The following is a 22,744-nucleotide window of genomic DNA, read 5'->3' as shown; positions in this document are numbered from 1 at the left end:
AACGCTACATTTCTACAAATCTGTTCCCAAGAGGAAATGAAGTCATCTACATCTTGGATGGCCTGAGGGTGAGTAAATTTTTAACTTTATTTATTTTTATTTTTATTTATTTATTTATTTATTTTACTATTTTCCTGTAAGAGTGGAGAATTCATTTTTCCCCCTCTAAAAACAACAACAACAACAACAACAACAACAATAACAACAAAATAGGGTTATTTCCACCCTGTTCTTTTCTAAATAGTTATAATCAGTCAATTTTAATTGTGATCAGTGTGTATTTGCAAAAGTATGCAATAAGCAAAATATTTTCTTAAATGACAACAACAACAACAACAACATCATATTAATATTATTATTATTATTACCAAAAAGGTCCTGCTTAACACAAACAACTTGTCTGAGAATACCCAGAAAATATTTTATCAATACATCCATGAACATTCCATAATTTATATTTGTTTATTAGCAGTAACTGTGGTGCAGTCTAGACAGCATTTAGAAGAAAAAAAAAAAAAAAAGAGTACATTGGACATCTGGTGGATATCTGAGCTCATTACTATTTTTTGGTTTGAAATCAGGAAATGAATACTTCTGCCATCTAGTGGCAGGACTGAAGCACCTGTCCCAAAAACACCTCACCCAAAAAATGTCTGTATGTCACTGCAGTCTTTTAATTTTGAAACGATTAACCAAAATATGTAGTGTTATAGTGGTTGTCAACCTTTAATAGAAAATGTTGTAGTTAATGTGATTGAGGAGAACCTCATACATCCATTGAAATCTAAATGATTTAAATGTCTATGAGAATATAGACAAATATAAATTATTTATTACTCATATTACTGTTATCTTATAATTGTGAAAAATAGTTAATAGATTATTTTATTAATTCATCTTTAAGTAGTCATCCATTATCAGTATGATTGTGTAGTTGGTTGCAAAGGACATTTTAGGACACTGGATACTTGAGGGTTTTATGGTGGCAATTATTTTACTAAAACACAAACATCTTGCCAGATTGAGCTTGTTTTAGAGAAATCTGAGTGTGCTTAGTCCCTGATCACTTTACTCACTGCAATACACTGATGTATGGACTTGGGAAAAATAGGATCAGGTACCAGAATTAGTATGTGATGGGACACTAGAGGAACACGTAACCCAGTCACTAATGAGATTAGACAGGATTATGTCTCTGGACTCTCGATGTGTGTGCAGCAGGCATGGTAGCAACAAGTTGGTCTGTGGACATGCCACCGGAATAACCAAATGAAGAGAAACTAACCAACAGATAAATTCAAGGAAGTTCAACAGGGATCTGTATTCGGCTATTGAAACATTCAACCAGGCATTGTGTCAAGGTATTTACCTGCTTCAGTGTTTTAAAGAAAATAAATACCAGAATAGATTCTTCTTTCTCTCAAAGCCACAGCAGTCTTAAATCCAAACCAATCAGAATTTAAAGACTTATTATACAGAACTGCTTTGCTTGTTGTATTTCACCTACTGTATATATTGTAGGCAATAGAGCACCATGTGAAATCTTCACAAAATGGCTACTTATGTACTGTGGTCAGCAGTTGTCTGGACTCTCAAGGGCCTGTTGTGCACATGGAGGTTTTTCTGGGTAATTATGTCCTCTTCATATTAATACATTCTATAAATATATTATAGTTTTACTGTTTCGCTACACAAATCACTGATAAATCAAATCAAATGTTATTTATTTATACTATAGGTCAGCCCATATTGTGCTCTAAAATCTGCACCATTAACACAGCATGCAGCTGACACTGACCATAAATTACCATCCAAACTGTCCCCAGGTAAATCCTAACATCACAGAAAAAAAAAAAAAAAATTGACCAGTTATTATGCAAAGGAAGCAACGTTTGCTGATTGTCTTTCAATTGCAATGTAAATGTAATGTTCATACCTGTCCAATAGATGGCAGGCTAGTTTTGTGAAATAAGAAATAGTCTGTCAATATCACATTGCAACTTGCTTAAATCTACAAATTAAGAAGCCTTTTAAGCTAGAGCAAAACTGTTTTATTTCTGAGTTTTTATTAATTTAAAGGGAAAGTTTACCCAAAAATGGACAATCTGTCATTGATTAGACACCCTCATGTCATACAAAACCTTTATGAATATCTTTCTTCTGAGGAAAACAAGAGAAGATACTGTATTTTGAAGATATTATGTTAAAAGATATTATGTTTTTTGTCAATACAGTGAAAGTAAATAGGGTTCCAAAGACCACTGGACTCCACTGACTTTCACTATAGAGACAAAAAAATTCAGACATTTTTCATATGAACAATAGAAAGAAAGGGTTTCGAATGACATATAAGTGAGTAAATAGAGACAGATTTTTCATCTTTAGGTGAACTGTCTTGTTAAGTGTACTCCATTATCCATAGCAAAACAGAATCAGCATTTGCCAAAGTATTAATACTAAAGACTTTTATAAATCTGTAGTTATCCAGGATGTCAAGCATCTGGCAAGGACAGATGTAAATGCAGCCTCAGAGAAGAAGGTCAAACCAGAAAACTGTGTTCAGCCTGAACGCACAAGTGGCCTGTTCAAGAGACTGCTAAAGGCTGAGGGGGAGATTCAAGAACTGAAGATAGAGATTGCAAATCAGAGAGCATCATGGGAGATGCGGTTTGTGGAGCTGCAAAAGAGACAACGTGATCTAAGAGACCAGGTATCCAGCTCTAATAATATTTCAGAAATGAAACTCATAAATTCATTATAATGCACCTGTTACACTATTGCTTCTTTTGCATCGCTGCTTGATTGCCTGGCTCTTTTGCTAAATGCAAAATGTATGGATGTTTTTTTGAAAATGACTATAACTGCTTGATTATTTGGGATTAATTTGGATAGCAACAGGAACCAGCAATGCTTATGGGTTGCAGTACTTAAAAATGCTTGGTGTAATGACTAGGTGGCAACTCTGTTTTATCACTAAATGCTACTAGCATCTATTATGGCAGATAAGCTATAATGCTAACTTTCAGCATCAGTTTCACTCCTGGAAAATCTGGTCACATTCACGTGCGCTGCTTGAACAAAAAAAAAAAAAAAAAAAAAAAAGTCATACATACTGTGAGCGTGACTAATTTCACAATGGATTCAAGCAGCTCATGTGAATGTGACCAAACCTTCAAGGATCAAAATTTTACAGGCAAAATCCAGTGTTTTTAATAAGAATCCTCATAATCAGTAATTTTTATGTGAAGGTGAAAGATTTCCCCACACAGATTTGCAATGGGCTGAACACTGCTTGGTTTGAAAATGACTTGTGTGAGCAGTGGTACACTATTAATAAAAGACAATGTAGATCAAAATAGTTCAAAACAAAGCCAAATAAAACCACTGCAATACTGAGAAACACACTGTAGTGGTGTTTTATTCTTGAATGATTTGGTTTTGAACAAATCGGTTGAGTGAATTATTCAGTGACTTCATCATAAAGATGGACACTTGTTTAATTTCTGAATGAATCAGCATTTTTGAACAATTGGTTGAGTGAATGATTCACAACTAACTCATAAATAAAGTCACTTTTTTACAGTGTGGGAACAGATATGATTTGAGTGGAACCTTTTAAACTTGTATTTTAGTTGTGATGTGATCTTTTCAGCTGACCTCTGAGATTCTGGTGAGGACTGGAATACTGTACAGAGACACTGATTCAGAAGAAGCAAATGAAGTCTTTCTAGAGTCTGGTTTGGAGAATGGGCTTAATCCTGAGGAGAAGGAGCATGCATGTTCTAGTAAGAACTTCCTTTGGTGGACTGTCTGGATGTCAGAACTGCCTTTGTGTGAGGATAATTGAAATTAAATAAATTTGAAAAAATGAGATATTCTCTTCCAACTTTCCACAGGTGGTCTCAGACACCAGCATAAGGGACCTGATGTGGAATTGCTTAGAGATGGTGGCAGTCAAACCTCCTGCCCATCAGACTCCAGAGCCACTTCTGTCATGTCTAACATCAGGTATCTTTGCTAATGTTTTAAGCTGGACATGTTCATGCATGCCCTGCTCCTATCATTGGAAAGTGCTGTCACAATATAGATTTCCAGAGAACTGTGTTATAAACAGACAAATCTGACTGTGGAATGCACTGCACTGACCAATCAAAAGCACATATTCCAGAGAGTTGTTTAATAATGAACAAATCATTTAATAATTTGCATGAGTATAGTAAAGTGTTACATTTTGTGTTAAATTTAAATTCCAATCTTAAACTTACTGTCCAATCTAAACACCATACTTGTGCTTGCATGACCTCTTTCTTCAGTGTAAGGTCTTGGAGGAGTGGAGGGGGACCTCATCGAGTGTTTGTACCCCACTCCCCTCTGGATCTGAAGATTGGGCACAGGGTCCGTATCATGTTACCCTCTGGACGGATCAGCACTGGTACCTTACGCTACCTGGGCAACATACAAAACTCTCCCGAATACCATCTTGGCGTAGAGCTGGAGTTGGCTGATAATGGACAGCATGATGGCACCTATGAAGGACAGCGCTACTTCTACTGGTATGATAATTTTTCTTGCCTTCAGCAATTCAGATGATGGGAAAAGACCAGATAAGAATCTCCACAGTATAACACTGATCTTTTCAGCAAAGTAGGTATTGGATCTTTAAATATTTCGAGGTTATTTATAGATTATTATTTAAATATTTAATATTTTTACCAAATTTACCATATTGAACCTTCCTGGTAATATACAGTATTTGCCTTTTGTGGTGATTCTGGACCAGCGACCCTCTATTCATTATCCAGATCCCTTACTGTACTCATGAAATAAACTGTAGGCTATTGTCTTCCCATGTTAAAGGTTTAGTTCACCCCAAAATGAAAATTCTGTCTTTAATTACTCACCCTCATGTCGTTCCAAACCTTCGTTCATCTTCGGAACACAAATTAAGATATTTATGATGGAATCTGAGAGCTCTCTGATCCTCCATAGACAGCAAGGATATTACCACGATCAACGCACAGAAACGTAACAAGGACAACGATAAAATAGTCCACGTGACATCAGGGGTTCAACTTAATTTTAAGAAGCTACGAGAATACTTTTTGTGCGCAAAGAAAACAATAATAACATAATTTATTATTTATTTAGTACCCCAGAACGTAATCAACGTAATGAGTGTTGTTTACATTCAGCATGCTCATGCTGTCTACTGAACATAAACAACGCTGATTACGTTGATTACGTTCTGGGGTACTCTCCAAAATGGCAGAAAACGGTCACTCGGGGAGAAGAATTGCTGAATAAAGTATGTTATTATTGTTTTCTTTGCGCACAAAAAGTATTCTCGTAGCTCTCAGATTTCATCAAAAATATCTTAATTTGTGTTGTGAAGATGAACAAAGGTCTTACGGGTTTGGAACGACATGAGGGTGAGTAATTAATGACAGCATTTTCATTTTTGGGTAACTATTCCTTTAAAATTGTTTCTTCTTCTTCTATCACTAAAAAAGCATGTCATTAAATGCCAAATCATTTTTATTTTTTATTTGACTGGACAGTTGGAATATCATTATCGTTATTAAAAAAAAAAAAAAAAAAAATCAGAAGGAACAGTATATCAGCAAATACAATCACTCTTATTATTATTTTTCCAATGGAAAACAAGAGCAAGGAAAAAAGCCAAAGGATTTATCTTAAATTTCTGGTTTGTTTAGCGATATCAGTTTTGATATGTGTCTGGATTTTGTGTCTTGGGCTACAGAAAGAAACACTAAAGTAAAGTGTTGTTACTTGTAAACGATAAACCATCTTGTCTAGTTGCATTGGTGTAAACTGACAGGTTTTACACCTTGTCTACACCAGATAAGAATGGCGCGACACGTCATATCAAAAGCAAATAGGACCTATTAATGTCCGTGATGGCTGCGTCTGATAGCATATGCAGCTGACTTGTTGCCTTGCCGCCCCATCAGGCAATGACTTTGCAGGCAGCATTTGTGCACCTTCCCAAACTGATTTCAGACAGACTTCTGAGGCAGCATGAAAGTTTAGTGATCTACAACAAAACAGAGAAAGCTTTGGTGATAACTAAGCAAATATTTAATTACCACAATGCTAATTTCTTGCTAGAAATGACCACCAAACACATCTTTCAGATGCCATCTTTAGCTCAAATGTCACAGAAAATGCACAGCATAGTGGGATATCATTGTTAGCAAAGGATGCATAAATGCTGCCTTCAAAAGTTGATCAGATGAAGGTATCTCAGCAGACAAGGTGACACAGTCATTGGATTTGGATGTGCCTTGTTGTCTTTCCAGTTGCCACCTTATTATGTTGCCCGCAGAGGCAGTATTTTTCAGCTTTTGGATGTGGCCACTGTCTGCACTATTCACATCCATGTGACTGCTCTGCTTCCAACAACAATTTTGTAATGTTTGCTGTGCAGTGTAGACATCCAGTGTAGACAGCGTGGGCTACAATGTTGCATATATACTTACAAGTTTCTACTTGTCTTGTCATGAATCTTTGGTGTGAGCTTAAAAAAAAAAACAACAACCCCAGAAACACCTCAACACACCTTTTTAAAAAATATTGCGTTTTGAGTAATATTGTTTTTAAAATACATTATCTTCAGTGCTATTCTTTCATTCTGATATTTCTTTTTTAATTTCCTCTTTCTCTTCAGTGACCCTGGACATGGTGCGTTTGTAGCATTCAGTAGATTGTTAATGGCTTGGGAGTAGATGCTCTTATTGGAACACTTAAGTGAAGACTCTCCGGGCCACTCAAGAGCACTCTTGCAACAGTTTGCTGTATGGATCCATAATAGAGCGCAGCAATGATGAAGCATTTTTGTTGGCCGACCCAGAAGTTAACATTCCCTAGACGAAAACACAATAGGCTTTTGGATTATTGCAGAAATTCTGAAGTAAAAAGCTAAACGTAAGTAAATGTGGTCACATGACCTCAATGTCACCAATATTACTGTACATACCAAAAATTTTATTTAAAACATTTTCCCTGAAAGTTTGAGTTTTAATAGTATGCAATAGCATGATTATAAACACAATGAGGCTGTGAAACCGGCTAGTGAGTAGATTAGAGTTTACCTGTTCAGTTTGAAGACATTTAATCAAGACAAGCAAAAGCATTAAAAACGCTAAGGGGTTTTACAGATGCATTTTATGTCATAGAATAAAACGTGACAATATCTTGTTCACCACTTCAGGCATTTAACCAAAAACCCATTCAAAAAACAAATTGACTTTGTCAAACGGAGGTGCTAAAATGCTAACTTTTTCCAGGTTTGGCCTACAAAAACACATGCCTGCAGGACTACTTGTGTATAGCGTAACTCTACTAGTAGAACAATAACTTGTAACTGGCAAACAGGTGACCTTATATGTTACCATAAAGGTGAAGATGGTAATTTCTGCGCCTCTAGTGACACCAAATGTAACAGCAAAAATGATGACTGTTTTCAACCAAAAACAATTAATCTTACCCCAAAATTGTGCCATTGGGTGGACATGCAATGTTTTGAAAGTGGCTTCAACCTATGAATGTATTAGCTACTTGGTGTCTCTGCCTATTAACAAGCTGTCATTTATTACCAAGAAATCACACGTGATCATGTGATTCGTATAAAAAAAACATATGGTTTTTAGAAAATAAGTAAGCATGAAGGTACACCCTAACCCTAACCTCAATGGGACATAAGCAGATTGTACAAAAAATGACAAATTAGCCACCAATTCTGCATGTATGTAGATGTAAATGTAAACATAGTTATGAATTGCCATGAGATTGTTTTGGAATCGGCACTTTTTCATATTTATTTATGACTGTTGGGGAAATTCTGTATTAAAATATATACTAAAATATCCGCAGAGCTGAGATAGGAAGACTCGTATCAGTAGGTTAAACAGATCAAATTATCCAAAATATTTCCATATAAGGAACAGGTATGCGTAATGATGAGAGTGATGATGGGTGATCAAATTCTGTGGAATTCTGTTGACACGTATTCCATGCATGTCTGCTTATTGCCAATATCCGTTAATGCAAATGAAGGATACACCCTATTGAACATGGATAAAAGAGGACGTTTAAACAGCCATCTGAGGTAAAAACCAGTCACCTCTGCTGCATTCTAAAATGGAATATTCACAAGAGGCCAGGTGTGTTCTCCACGATGCACTTATCAAAAGATTTTCCCTGTTTATTGAAGGATGTGTTCTGACGTTTCAGGAAAGAGACTGGACCAATACATGTTATTCCCCATTCATGGAAATTAAGATGATTTCTCAAAGAGAATGTTACCAATGTCTTAACCAAAAGTGTTTGCTTTGGCTTTTTTGGTTATTTTTGTCACTGAACTTCCTCTTACAAAGAAAGCAAATCACATTCCTATGGATTAAGATAAGGAAATAAACACATGATCTACTGGGAGCTGTTTTGCATTTTCATAACACTTTTTGGCGCGAACTTCCTTCTTCCTTGTAGATGTAAATAGATAAATATATTGTCAAAAAGAGAGGGAAGGACAGAGAGAGAGAGAGGGAAATTTTTACATAATTTAACATTGTATGATGACATACACAATCTCCCCAGATTTACTATTCAAATTAAATAAACTTTTATAAGCTACATCTTTTTGTAAATACAGGACATAAGTCATATGTAATATGTTCATGTCACAACATTTTAACTTGTTATATTTGTATAACACTGCTCCATAATCTCTCATTGCAACTGGCTTTCAGCAGTAAATGCAAAAATAACTAACAAATGTTTTTACCTACACACAGTATATTCAGGTGGGTCATCGTTACCATCAGGTAGACACAGATAAACAATTCTTTGAAAAGCAGTAGTTATAATAATACAATTGAATAAAGTAACAAATAGCACAAAACATTTTGTATTGAATGTAAAGGTGTGTCTAAGTAATGAATTAAATGGAGTGTGGTTTCAGATGCCAGTTAAAACACAGCCATCAGTCACAAATAAAATCAAAACAGAAACTATTTCACAGAAACATTTTACTTTGTGACAGCAGCAGGTCTCCCAGTTTGTTAACAAGCAGTTAACATAAAATACTTATGTATCTGGTATTACTGGTTAATCTCCATCTAAAAACATTGTGCTATTTTTATTTTATTCAATTAATAATTACGATGCATGCAAAGCTTGGATGCAGGATTATTTAAACCATAAACGTTATAATGAAACCAGTGAACATAAGAAATATGCGTATTCCTTTATATTGATTTATATATATATATATATAAATAAATAAATAAATCATGTCAGTTACTAATTATGATGCTACTGGTTGCATGGGAAATGTCTCAGTATTTTGGGGGATTTTTATTTATTTTTTTACTACTTACTGTGGTTTTGTTATTATTGTCATTTTAAATTTTATTAATTATTTTACCTTTAATTATAGCATTTTAATTAGTGAGGGTAGTGAGATGATGTGTACCAAAAACTGCCACATCCACATTTAGCTTTTTATTTATTCAATTTTATTACTATTATTTTTTTTATTGCTGTTTAAGCCTTAGGGACAAGGAGCAGGAAGTTCATTTTTGTCCCATTGCATTTGCCAATACAACATTGAGAACTTATTTCCTGTTCACATTAATGATTATAATGCACCGGCAGGATACAAACATGTTGCAAGTTGCTACTTGGACACCATGAACTGCACACAACAAGCTATGTTAAAGCAGTTAATCTGGTAACACGTTACTTAAAGCCTTTATATATGATGCATTAAAAGTAGTTTTAATTATGTCTTGTAATGCACTTTATAATGCATTGTATGAACAAATGAATAATTGTTTCCACAGTTATAATACATTACATTACTTAAAAACTCATTGTTGCATCTTTAGAAAGTATAAAACACATGACAAACAAAGAAACAAAGAAACAAATAAATATTACAATGCATTTTAAATTTGGTTACAATAATTTTTTCTGAAAAACAATGCATTACAATTTACATTATGAATACATAATGCATTATATATACATAAAGGCTTTAAGTGTTATTGCTGATTTTGTGAAATTATTAAAACTGAAAAATAACAAGCATAAAATATGTCTATGGAACATCTTTGCAAACAAATGCTATAACTAAAAATCTGCTAAGACTGTCTCCTCTGAAGAGAAAATATGAAACTGTACAAACTCATACTCACTGACAGTGACTTTGAATTTGTTCACATTAATATAGATATTAGAAGACATACAAGTGTGTTCAGATTACACAAATACCTATATGCTCATCTGAAAACAGTGGCTAAAATATCAGCATATATTATAATAATTACTTTCATCATTATGTTGAATTGACACATCTAAAGCCTAAATTTTTTTAGGATATTCATTGTATAATATACACCATTATGTCAAAACTTTGACACACACAAATGAAAGCATGACTACTTAGTGCAAAGAATTTGCTCTTTTCTTGTTTGAGAGCAGATGTTTGAACAATGAGATGATGCAAGTCAATTTTGCATAGAAGGAAAAACGTGAGATGTCCTTTGTACATTCAAATTGTCAAAATCAACAAGCTCCGAATTACACAGCAGAACCAATCACAATTAAAGATGATGTCCAGTACTGTGGTAAGTTTCAAAAACTACAATGCATCACAGAGTCAAATCACAGCGCTTGACATAAGTATCAAAATAAAAACATCAGGGGATTCCCACCCACAATAATTGAAAAAGAAATACAACGGAAAGACTGCAGGAGACAAGGAATCACACCTACTACTATTTGAAGTCATTCTGTGGTGGAGCTAATTTGAATGAACAATTAACAGCAGACATACTAACTAGAAAATTATCTCAGAACATTGAAAACAGGGAGGTTCCTTAATGACTGCAATTACATACAACTATATTTAGAATGCTCAAATTACATTTCAACTTCTGTCCAAAACCAAATCTGTAGCCTTCGAGCCACGGTACTGTACAGTTTGCTACACATTAGGAGCAACAATTGATGCAATGTGCATCAACCTCTTAAAAAACATCTAGAAACACATTTGACTTTTTTAGTCATACATAGTTACCACATGTACTATGTGATAAGTCATTCAGGTTTTTGAGACTTTAAAGAGCACAAAAAACAACAGAAAAGAGCTACCAAAGCTACAGGAAAAAAAATTACAATTGCATACCTTTAGAGGTACAACAGCTTGTCAATGGGGCAGTACCCTTAAATGGACATATATGTACCTTATCTACCCCGCGAAGGTGCATATTAGTAATAGGTACCTTTAAAGTACTACTATAAAATTAAGAGTAAAGACGTACAAAGTTCAAGGAGCGCCCGAGTGACAAGTTGCTGTACCCCTAAATCGACAAGTTTGAACCTCATCTCCCCCTAAAAGGTGTATACCTTAGAGTTGTAATAGGTACCTTTAAAGCACTTTTTTTTTAAGGGTAAAAAAGTACCCCTTAAAGGTACAATGTTTGCAAATTTTTTCTGAGAGTGTAGATAACTCTTTCTTTTGAGAAACTTGGCATGCAGTCTTTTTTTATGGTCCCAAAGTTTCAATGAATCAGAAGAACTCTCCTCTGGACTTGAGTTTGAGAATCTCTGCCGCTAGCTGCTGCGCATCTTTCAGCTGTGGGAACATTTCCATAACTTTGTTTACATGATGTGGGTTAAAAATCGCATGAAGCTTCTTCCTGACCTCCTCTCTTTCTTCCTGGAAAGCACTGGACTGTGGCATGGCTGAGTGCTGCTGGTTTCCGTAGACATCGGGAGACCTGTGCGAGCTAGGACAGGGTAAAGGTTCGGGTAAACTGGTTGCTTGTGCTAAGAAGTAAGGGTAAGACCAGGCACCATAAGCAGGGAGACTATGACGCTGGATGGGGTTGGGCAGAGGTAGGGAGCTGTAGGCACCAAAGTTGGGCTGATAGTTGGAGAAATGACTCGTGTTGTCATAGTAGTGCTGGCCACCTGCAGGTACACCAAGGTTACCAGACATTGGTGGATGATTGTATCTCGTCCTATGCAACTCAATGCTCTGGGACGGATCTGAAAACTGGCTTTCATAGGATCCTAGCCCTGAGTCAGAACTGAAAATAGACGAAGGGTTTGTTGGGTAAGGTGCTTGCAGACTGGTTCTGTCTATCGAAGCACTGCGTTGTCCCACTGTGGTTGTATTTAAGGGCTTTTTGGTGGACAAAATGTCCTCCCAGTACTGGAGCATAACATCCCTGCCGTCAGAGCTCTTGGGATTCAAGTTGAGCTTTTGTTCCAGTTCTTGCTCCAAGGAGGGTGCGCTGGACCCAAAACCAGGGTCATTTCTTGGGTACATGCCTCTTAGTGGCCCAGTTACTCTGCTTTCCTCTTTTGAACCAGACAGTCTGGCATTCTCTCGAAGCTCATCGGCTAGAGAACGCTGTGACTGGTTTGTGCGCTCAGGGTGGTAGAACTTACACTTGATCCCATATGTGCACTTTTTTCCTGAAGAGTAAAAAGACAAATGTGTTATAAGGTCTACTTCAGGAATGTGCAACATCGGAGTTTAGTTCCATCCATAATCATAGACACCTGTCTGCAGTTTTCTAGCAACCCTGGAGACATAGGTTAGATTTTTCAGGTGTGTTTGATTAGGGATGTAACTAAACTCTGCAAGACCAGATTAGCCAGATCTTTGGTCTACTTCAGAGGTGTCCTGGAGAGCCACAGTCCTGCAGAGTTTTGGTCCAACCTTGATAAAAACTATCAAGTCTGTAGCTTTCTAGTAAACCTTGACTTAGTAGTAACCTTGATTAGCTTACTCAGGTGTGTTCGATTAGGGTTGGAGCTAAACTCTGCAGGACTGTGGCTCTCCACTCCTTGCCTACTTCCTTCTGTTCATGCACCTTGTATGTTTACAGAGTGAATCCAGCTCATGGAGATCCACTCCCCTGCAAAGTTTATTTCCAACTTGCTTTGAAAAACCTGCCTGTGTTTTTCCAAGTAATCCTGAAGACCTCGATTCAGGTAAGTTTGATTAGGGTTGGAGCTAAACTCTGTAGGACAGCGGGTCTCCATGAGCAGGACTGAAGACCTCTGAGAGTTACACAGAGTTAGGTCAAATACTAGGGCTATCAAGATCTATTATGCTTTTTGATTTCACCATTAGTGTGTAATAGCTTTTTGTGCACGTAAACCAGAAGTGTCCAAACCTGTTGCAGGAGGGCAACTGTCCTGTAGTGTTGGAGCTGGTCGCTAATAAACTCTGCAGGACCTTGGCCTTCTAGGGGCAGGATTGGACACCCTTGACGTAAAGTCGATGCTAATGGGATTTAATCTCTTCAGCAAAAAAAAAAAAACACTTGCCTAAAATATCGCTCTTTAAGTGGCTGACTAATCACAACAGACTGGGACAGCTTTCAGAAAGGCGGCCTTAAAGAGACAGGCGCTAAAACGTTTCAGGCAGAGGTTGATAAGAGTTGCTGCAGCAATGTGCAGTATTAGTAAAATAATGTGCTTTTTGAACTTTAAATTATGTAACTATACTCTAGCAGACCCAAACAATAAAATTATGAAATTGTAAATTAGCATAATATTTAATCCATTTAATTACCATCAAATCACATATATCAGCATTTGCTAAGAAAATTCAAAGACATTCAATTAATGTGGCAGTTGAAAGCAGACTTTACAATTGTTTGAGAAGTCATAATGCCATTTTGTTTTGTTTTCTTTTCTTATAATTGACCATGAGCTTATCACTGGCCAACAGGGTGTTATATTTGGCTGTGAATGTCTGTGATGGCAGGAAATTCCATTATTACGAAATATGGGATGAGTCATTGGACATGATAATGATGTCCATTTTTCATTGGCCTATATTTTTAGAATTAATTGCACTGAACTAACACATTAAATTGACAGCCCTAGAAATGTATTTCAATTAGTAGTTTGTGGTTTATATGGCATACATGATTCTGAGTGATATAAACTGATAAGTACTTACCATATGGACAGAGTTGTCGCTTGTGGTCAAGCAACATCGCTTTTTTACGAAGAAAATTATCTAAATTGGGTCCATGACGGCCGAGAGGGTCATCAGGTGGCATGAACCTGTCCAAGAGGGTCGTGTTGATGGTTAGTTAAATGAATAGGAATAAGAACAGGCATTACAAATAGCATTAGCAGCTCCTAAAGAATAGTTGTAAGAACGTACTTGTCATTAACAAAGGAGTACATAAGCAATCTCTCCTCAATGCAACGCTTCCACTCCGGACGTTCACTTTGCAGGTCACGATATGTGTCGTTGGACACTATAATGCCATCCAGATCATGAGCTAATTTGACAATAAAGCGATCATCATAGCAGACCACGCGCTTTCCTCCGACCCTTCGTGAAGGTGTAAACACAAGAAACTTCTTCCTTTCCAGCTCCTCCAAAATACGCTGATCTGGAAACAAAGACAAAAATGTTTTTATTTTATTTTTTTCATCATCTTTGTGGACATTTTTAGCATGAGTTTGGAATGAAGGCTGTCTTTCTTATTGCCATGGGACATTATTTACCAGTCGCTGAAAAATTGAATTCATCAAATTGATAAACAATTTGACAATTATTATAGACAACTCCTTTAAGCTGCAATTAATTTAAGCAATTAACCTTGCTTGACCAGTTTTCTACATTACAGATACATAACAAATGGTTATTCCACCAAAGGTGACCATATCAAATGCTACTTTGAGATGAAGGTGGTAAACTAAAAGATTCCAAAGAACAAGGGCTGGCATCTGTGAAACAGGGAAGAGGCAATAATTCATCACACCGCACCAGACTTGATTAAAGATTCACAGTCAAACTGTAGGTGATAAGGAAAACTCTTGAACTTCCTGGTGGGGAATTCCCAGTGAGACCTGCAGGAAACTTAACTCTTCCTTATTCTTCTTGTTTTGTTATTACTGTTCTTGCTCGAATTGATTTGAAGAATCTGAGCAGGGGTGTACACAACAAAAGAGAGACAGTCCAGGGACATAAACAGCTGAGATTATTATCTCCACATCAACACCTCTAGGCTGTTAAAACTGAACCTGAATGTTTCTAAAGTCCTGAAACAAAGGTCATTTTGTACTAGTACCATATGTACAGAGGGAATGTTTTGCAACCACAAACTAATGAACAGCAAACTGTATTTTTTTTTTTTTTAATTAAATTTTTCAATTTTAAAGACCTTGTCAATTTTGACATATTGTGAAAACACAATATTCTGTGTAATGCATGAGTCTAAAGGTTTAGCTCAGGGGTAGGCAACATCGGTCCTGGAGTGCCGCTGTCCTGCAGAGTTTAGCTCCAACCCTGAAAAAAACCTCACCTGCCTGTAGCCCTAGTGATCCTGAAGACCTTGATTAGCTTGCTCAGGTGTGTTTGATTAGGGTTGGAGCTGAACTCTGCAGGACAGCGGGGACACTCCAGGACCGATGTTGCCTACTCCTGGTTTAGCTTTTCATTAATATATTGATGTCAGTAAGATTTTTCAATGGTTTTGAAAGAAGTCTCATATGTTCACCAAGACTGCATTTATTTGACCAAAAATAAAGTAAAAAGTGTAATATTTAGAAATATTACAATTCAAAATAACCGTTTTCTTTTTTAATACATTTTGAAATATAATTTATTCCTGTGATGCAAAGCTGAATTTTCAGCATCATTACTCCAGTCTTTAGCATCACATGATCCTTCAGAAATCAGTAGATATTTTATTTTATTATAAGTGTTGAAAACTGCTGCTTCATATTTTTAAAGAAACCATGCTACATTTATTTATTTTCTCTTTTTCATTATTTATTTATTTTTTGGGATTCTTTGATCAATAGAACGTTCAGCATATATTTAAAATGTAAATCTTTTGTAACTGTATAAATATCTTCACTGTCTCTTTTGATAAACTGAATGCACCCTTGCTGAATAAAAGTATTTATTTCTTCAAATAAAATCTTACTGACCTCAAACTTTTGAACGGTAGTGTATGTTTACTGAAAAACCTGCCAAAAATACTGCTGAAGAAAATTATTTCTTTGCAGTGTTAAGTAGGCTTATCTGCATCTGTGCAGTCAGATGGGCGTTTTCACTTTTCAGACAAACCGGTCTGTGATGACTCACATTTACCAAAAGTGCTGAGGGAGTGTCTTTACCTGAAATAGGTACATCAGGCCTGGGCTGCTCTTTTCTCCAGGAAGGCACAAACACAGTGATATTTCTGTGTCCTCGGTCAAGGAAGTAATTAACTGCCAGCTCAATCCCACGGCAGGAAAACACTTCCTTGTTCCCATGACTGAAAGAGAACAAGAGAAACAGTAAAAAAAAGAGAAAGAAATTAATTTGGCAAATGAGTAAATCAGTCAATATGCATGCCAAAAACCACTGGTCTGTATACATTTTTTAGCATCTTACGCCATGAATGTAATGTTCCTTAATGTATCAAATTATTAATTCTTACATTTTTAAAAGTCTCCTTACAAGTCCTGTGTGAACGGCTCTTTAAGTATTCTGTGTGGTTTGGTGCTCAATAACTATAACGAAGAACATGCATTTCTTGAAAGTTCATGAAGTTTTGCTAAGCTGTGGTTAAACCATTTAATGCATCAACACTATCAGTTTTTTATAAATGTGAAAATTATATTGAATTCCAAGGGTTGATTCAGTAAACCTAAAACTAAGCAGTTTGATCCATCGCAATTCTTTTCAGATGTGAATGTAGGAATTACTTGTAACTAGAAGGCATGCTAAAACACAACCTGATTTGTATAACCTCATTATGGAGTACTACAACAGTACAACAACTGGAATGCAAACTGTAGTTGTTGACCGATGCATGTCAGACATGTTTATAGTATTACTGATAAAAAATAAAAACCCCCAAAGAGATAAGACAGACTACATGATGATAGAATTGTTTACTTTGACTGGGAAGCTACATCCAACAAATCACATGAAAGAACAACATCCATTTCCATTCCATAATGCTATTGCAAATATCAATGCATCAATTGGCTTTCACACACAATGTGCATGAAGAGTTGTAACTTACTACCATCTCTCTTATATAAACCCTTCATTTCAAGGAAGAATGTCTTTCACAAAATTCCCTAATGTGACCTTTGCAGAATGCATTACCAAAAATGTTGCAGAGTGTGTCCTTGGTCTCTTGGAAATGAAATGGTTAAAACAGTGCATATTATTTGCATACTGGAGAACAGAGAAGCATGGACAAAGGGGAAGTACAAACCTTTTCAGAACAACCAGGTCTAAGTTTAAGCCCAAAGGCAATATGAGCAATTCACTACAGGAAGTGGTAATATTACATTAAACACACTAGTTACTACTTTTAAAATGAATTATTAATCAACTGATGTTTCTTCCAAATGAAGAGCTTTCAACAAGTCTGTATTTGTGCCATTATTTTGATGTGATATATATTCACATTTTTAAAAACTTACAACAATCTAAGGTGGACCAACATTAAAAAAAAAAAAAAAAAGTGGAATGAAAGTGAAAGCCATGTATAATTTGGGAAAAAGTTTATTCACAACCAGAGCACAGCTGTCATGAATTTCCCTTTGTAATGGCAACTTGCTGATACTTGTTAAACTGGCAAAGACTCAAAACTCCAGCTTAGTTTACAATCTCCATTCTCTTTCCATTGAAAAATCACATAAGAAAAACCAAGCCAGTAGTAACATGTCCTCACCTCATGGCCACGTTGCTGCCATCAATAACAATAGGCTTGAGGTCACTTTCGGGTTCAGTGGTGTCCTCCAGCGTTGAGCCCTGTGCCCTAGATGAGCTTCCTCCCCGATGGGGCAAACTGAACCCACCATCATCGCTGTCAGAGCTAGAGGAGGGCACTGCCTTGGCCCCTGAACGCACCAGCTCCCCCAGCACCGCGTTGGTGTCCGTCCCCAGGCCGAGCTTCCTCAGGGCGGCCTTCACCTCTTGTGGAGAGTAACCCAGCTTACGAAAGAAGTCGACCTTCATCTGCAGGTCATGGAGGTCAGGTCCATCTTGGCCCAGGCCAGTGGGTTGATGGTAACACCTCGACTGCATCCCGCCGTATGTTGGATGTTTGATGTTCTGGGGTTTTTCAGTGCAAGAGCTGCTGTGTCGTCCATATGCTGTTCTGACATGTTGCTCTTGCTTCTGAATAAGGCTGAAACATAAACAAATAAATGGTAAATAAAACATAAGCCATAACTATGCAAGTTATAAACTGCAATTAAACATGTTATATTTACATAGAAACTTATAATACATAAAATGTAAACAGTAGAACAAGGTAATAGTTTATATGGTAATATCTTTATACATACATATATTTTATGCTTTACGTGATTTGATCTTCATAAATTAAATCATTCATTCATGAACAGCACCATTACAGTGACCATATCATTTATTTATAAGTGCAATTCAATCCTCCATCAACCTCCTCCCAAAAATAATAAACAATTTCATGCGTGGATATTGCAAAAAAATAAATAAATAAATGAAATGAATAAAAATAAAAGGAAAATAATAATAAAGTTTTAGTCTTGTAATTTAGAATACATATTAGAATAAAGTAAATATAAAAGTACATTTTAAAAAGGGTTGTGTGTCCTTCAGAGGTTACATGTGTTTTGGTGTTGTTTCCGAGTTGACTTTGATATTTCGTCGCCTTGGAATTATAAGGTTCTATCTGCGTTTTGAGATATTGAGCTTCAAAATTTTTGCATTCCATATAGCAAAAATGATATGGGGAACAAGTCTCTTTCCTACATGAAAATGTACAATATCAAAATCCTCTCAATTTTTAAAATGGGGATTTTTGGAACAGGTCAAATGCAGATAGAACCTTCTAATTCTAAAAAGTAATTTTCCGCTTGGAATTATAAGGTTCTATCTTGCAAAACATTGAAGCAACCATTTTCAAGAAATAGCCTACAAATAGTTTATTTATAATTTGTTTAAAACATAAAATTAGTGTTGTAACAATGTGTCAACATGTAGGCTATGAGAAAGGTAAATGCAAATATTTTCTTAGTTAAGTTAGGCACAAAGGGCAATACTAAATATTTTGTTCAGTGCTAATGTTAATTTTAGCTAGGAATATAGTGGGTAATTAAACACATTATTGAGGGAACAGTTAAGGCAGCTAACGTTACTCTAATCCATCTGACCAGGACTTTATTCTACAAAAAGCGGGAAATTGCATTCTCTTTAAATCAGTATGGCCGAGATAACATGCTAACGTTTATTGTTGTAATTAAGACCCCATAGTTTAAATTGTTGACTATTTGATATGTAAGGCTTAATGTTGTAAAATTTAAGACATTTAACTTCATGAATATTTCGCCAATCATTACATATTCGGGTCTTTAGCGACCCAGACTTATATCCAGCACGGATGGATCTCTAAATGCTGCAATAGTAAACTCTCCTGATATTTGAAGAACATAAAATAAACAAATAATAAAATAAGCATACTTTCTTAGCTTTTGAAACTTAGAAGGGTTTGATTTGAGCAGATGATTTTACCATCACTGCCATGGTCAGAGCGCATTTCCCTCTATACATTCAGCATCTGGCTCATATTCACAATCTCAATATATTCTCAAAACTATCGTTTTCAGCCTCTTCAAAAACAACATTTTGATCGCTATTCACCACATCCAACATCAAACGACAGTGACACTTATATATTATTATGTACAGTAATTGCTCTGCAGTAAAGCCATTCAAGCCAGTTAAAGTTTTACAGATGATTGTTTTATGCACGCGCCAATTATGAGCGAAAAATCGCGTCATCATTAGGTTTTAAACAGTGCCACTTTGTGGGATAATGGTGAATTGCACTTATTGATTATACAGACACGTAATTATTGTTGTTTAATCTTTCCAGCTGTTATGGAGCAGTCCGGCGACATGACAAAGAACGTTGATCCTGATTGGTCCGCTTGTGTGCATTCGAAGTGCTGATTGGCTGATTCGTTAGCGTTCGACTTTGTAGATAGAACCTTTTTGTTTTCTAAATAAAAAGTCCTAAAATGTACAAAAAACAAACAAACAAACAAACAAAAAAAACACTATCACATAAATGTAAATAAATTGTCACAGAATAAGAATATGTGAATAACTCAATTTTGACAATAAGGTCAGATAGAATCTTATAATTCCAAGGCGATTTATTTGCAATAGTGTCAGAATTCTGATATACAGGCCAGTGAAAATGGTCCAGTGCATGCAAAATACACAGAGATCAACCCAGTAGTGACTTGCTATTTTACTAAAAATGTTGGAAATGGCGTTAAATCTGTTTCCAGACTGTCCAGTGGGCTCAAGCATCATATTTAAATAATGGTAACATGTACTCCAATGCATTTGATAAACAAAATCAGCTTATATAGGTTTATATCAGGTGTAGTTTTCCTCTTTATTGATGTTCTACGAATTTGCATTTGCTTTTAGGCCTACTAATTGCTGCAATATTTAACTTAAGGCATTCTATGCAGTGAACTTTTTACTCACAAAGTAGTGAACATCTGTTTATTTAAAATGTACATTGCAAGTGTCATTTGTTACATTCTACATGGTTAATAAATGACATACACTTCCCCTACTGTTACAACACTTTCCACGACAAGTTCCTGATTCATTGATTACATAAGATATAGCATATAGAGTGTATTTAAACTCCTACAGACACAGGGTTATATTACAAACATTCACGAGTAAACTCTAATATACTGTACTGCCAATGACATGACGATACAACTTCCAGCGTTCTTCTCCGCGTCTCAAGATCACAGACACTTATAACCGTTTGTAGTAAGAACCATAAAGTCTTACTTTAATGTAAAATACTGACAGTTTAAATGCCTGTCTCAGCTGTTACACAATAAACGTTTCTTATATAAACGTTTCCAAAATAAAACAGAATAACTTGGACCTACCATATTATCCCAATGATGAGTCCGGCGATCTATAACGCGCGCGCGTGTGTATGTGTGTGTATGTGTGTGTGTGTGCTAGAAAGTACTGATCTTGTGGTTTATGACGTGTTTTAAAGTAACACCTTTCCTCCTGTACTTCCTGCTCCAGGTAACTCGACCTGTTTCACTCCCGGAAGAGATAGAGAGACTCTGCTGGCCTTAATACACTAGACAAACGACCACATTTACAGGAAAATTATTTTTATATTCATATTTTCTAATATTCATTCATGTTCTTTTAAATATTTTTTACACAGTATTTCATTTTCATTTTCATATTTTCAGTTCCTGTATTTCTGTTTCCAGCACCTCATATTCACTTCCTATTGTATATTTTTATTATATTGTTTTGTCCTTTTGACAATATTAGTACTGATTAGAAAATTAAGGTTTGTGTTTTTGTATTATTTTCATGACAGTAAAGCACATTTCCCCCACACTGTACATCACCACGATTCATGGGTATATATTATATATTATTTTATTCATTTTATTTTGCCATTACTTTCAATACATTTTAAAAATTAGATTCTAAATACTTTAATATTGTATTTTTAGGCATGATTTGTTTTACATCATTTTTTTCTTTTCTTTTGATTTTGGGTGGGAATTTACCTGGATATGACAGAAACCACTTTCAAGGAACTGCTTGTAAAAAACACACAAACCCCCCACAAACTGTACATTTACATCAAAGATAAAAGGCAATATATATATATATATATATATATATAATATAATGTATATACATATAATATGATAATCAATACTGATAACCAACTGACAATTAACAAATAAAAGTAACTACCTTGAAATAAGCACTACAAAGTCTTTTCCAACTTCCTTTGTGTTGCACAATTTCATTTATAAATGGGCGGTGAATTTACATTTATGGTTGTGAAACATGTCTAAAAGAAATGTCGGAGGTGTTTTTATGAACATACAGTATATCATATTTTATGATCATGACATAATGCTCTTTATGAAAGCAACTGTGGGTAATATTACACCTGAAGAAAGAGTGATACGTATCAAAATACAGGCAAGACGTGATTACGCAAGGTTCTCCTCTCTCATGTGCTTTCCCTCAGTTGTCTTCTGCATGAATAGAAAAGGACAGTATATATATATATTAAAAAAATCTGTGAATTTGTCTGTGAAAGCGTATTGTAACTGTATTTAGTGTACTGTGTTACTGACAGATCTGTTTATTAGGGTTGACCAAAAATGTTTTGTGTTTTACACATGCTTACAAGTTTTTTTTTTTTAACAAACTGTGCATTAATTACTGCTTAATACTTTTTTTTTTTTTTTTTACATAATTTGGTTTCAAAACTATAACTGACCAGTACATATCATCAAAGTAAGCAGTATTTATGGTTGATAGCATGGTATTGTATATAATGTGCATACAATCTTTTTTATGTTTTCGTTATTTATTGATAAATGCTGCTGTTTACATACACCCTTTACAGAGACCTATACATAAAACTTTAGGAACCTGTCAACACATGTGGTATATTTGGACTCTGATGCCTTGCCATTATTTTATTGTCACCAAAGTGACATTGGCGATTAGCTCCACTTGGTTGCTCCAAGACAAAGCAAGAAATCGGTGCCTACGTCTTTTTCAGTGCTTTACTGACTCTTTGCGGGTCAGTGTCTATTGTGTGTGCGTCTTGAGGAAGTTATTATGAGTGAGGTTACTAATATGTCCTGC

At 35.6% G+C, this 22,744-nt stretch overlaps 2 protein-coding genes across 3 annotated transcripts; one reads left to right on the top strand and one right to left on the bottom strand.

Moving 5' to 3' along the window:
- Positions 1–1,206: 1,206 nt before the first annotated feature.
- On the top strand, positions 1,207–9,366 carry LOC131522478 (uncharacterized). The gene is made up of 8 exons (XM_058747982.1): positions 1,207–1,361; positions 1,522–1,627; positions 1,739–1,826; positions 2,481–2,710; positions 3,653–3,785; positions 3,897–4,008; positions 4,314–4,553; positions 6,689–9,366. Exons 2-8 carry the CDS (start codon positions 1,553–1,555, stop codon positions 6,744–6,746), a joined length of 936 nt encoding a protein of 311 aa, XP_058603965.1. The 5' UTR covers positions 1,207–1,361; positions 1,522–1,552; the 3' UTR covers positions 6,747–9,366.
- Positions 9,367–9,509: 143 nt separating this feature from the next.
- On the bottom strand, positions 9,510–21,144 carry LOC131522533 (endoribonuclease ZC3H12A). Of its 2 annotated transcripts, none has more exons than XM_058748066.1 (6): positions 20,986–21,144; positions 17,745–18,203; positions 16,189–16,328; positions 14,219–14,453; positions 14,009–14,115; positions 9,510–12,507 (listed from the first exon to the last, which is right to left on the bottom strand). In XM_058748066.1, the coding sequence occupies exons 2-6, from the start codon at positions 18,098–18,100 to the stop codon at positions 11,594–11,596; spliced, it is 1,752 nt and encodes a 583-aa protein (XP_058604049.1). In that variant the 5' UTR covers positions 18,101–18,203; positions 20,986–21,144; the 3' UTR covers positions 9,510–11,593. The 2 variants fall into 2 exon arrangements, with proteins under 2 accessions (XP_058604049.1, XP_058604050.1); XM_058748067.1 differs by lacking the exon at positions 20,986–21,144 and adding an exon at positions 19,571–20,006.
- Between the last annotated feature and the right edge of the window lie 1,600 nt (positions 21,145–22,744).

Source organism: Onychostoma macrolepis, chromosome 16, assembly GCF_012432095.1.
Source record: "Onychostoma macrolepis isolate SWU-2019 chromosome 16, ASM1243209v1, whole genome shotgun sequence".
In the NCBI taxonomy this organism is placed as follows: domain Eukaryota; kingdom Metazoa; phylum Chordata; class Actinopteri; order Cypriniformes; family Cyprinidae; genus Onychostoma; species Onychostoma macrolepis.
The sequence above is the reverse complement of the archived record's forward strand: the minus strand, read 5'-3'. Positions and strand labels throughout refer to the sequence as shown.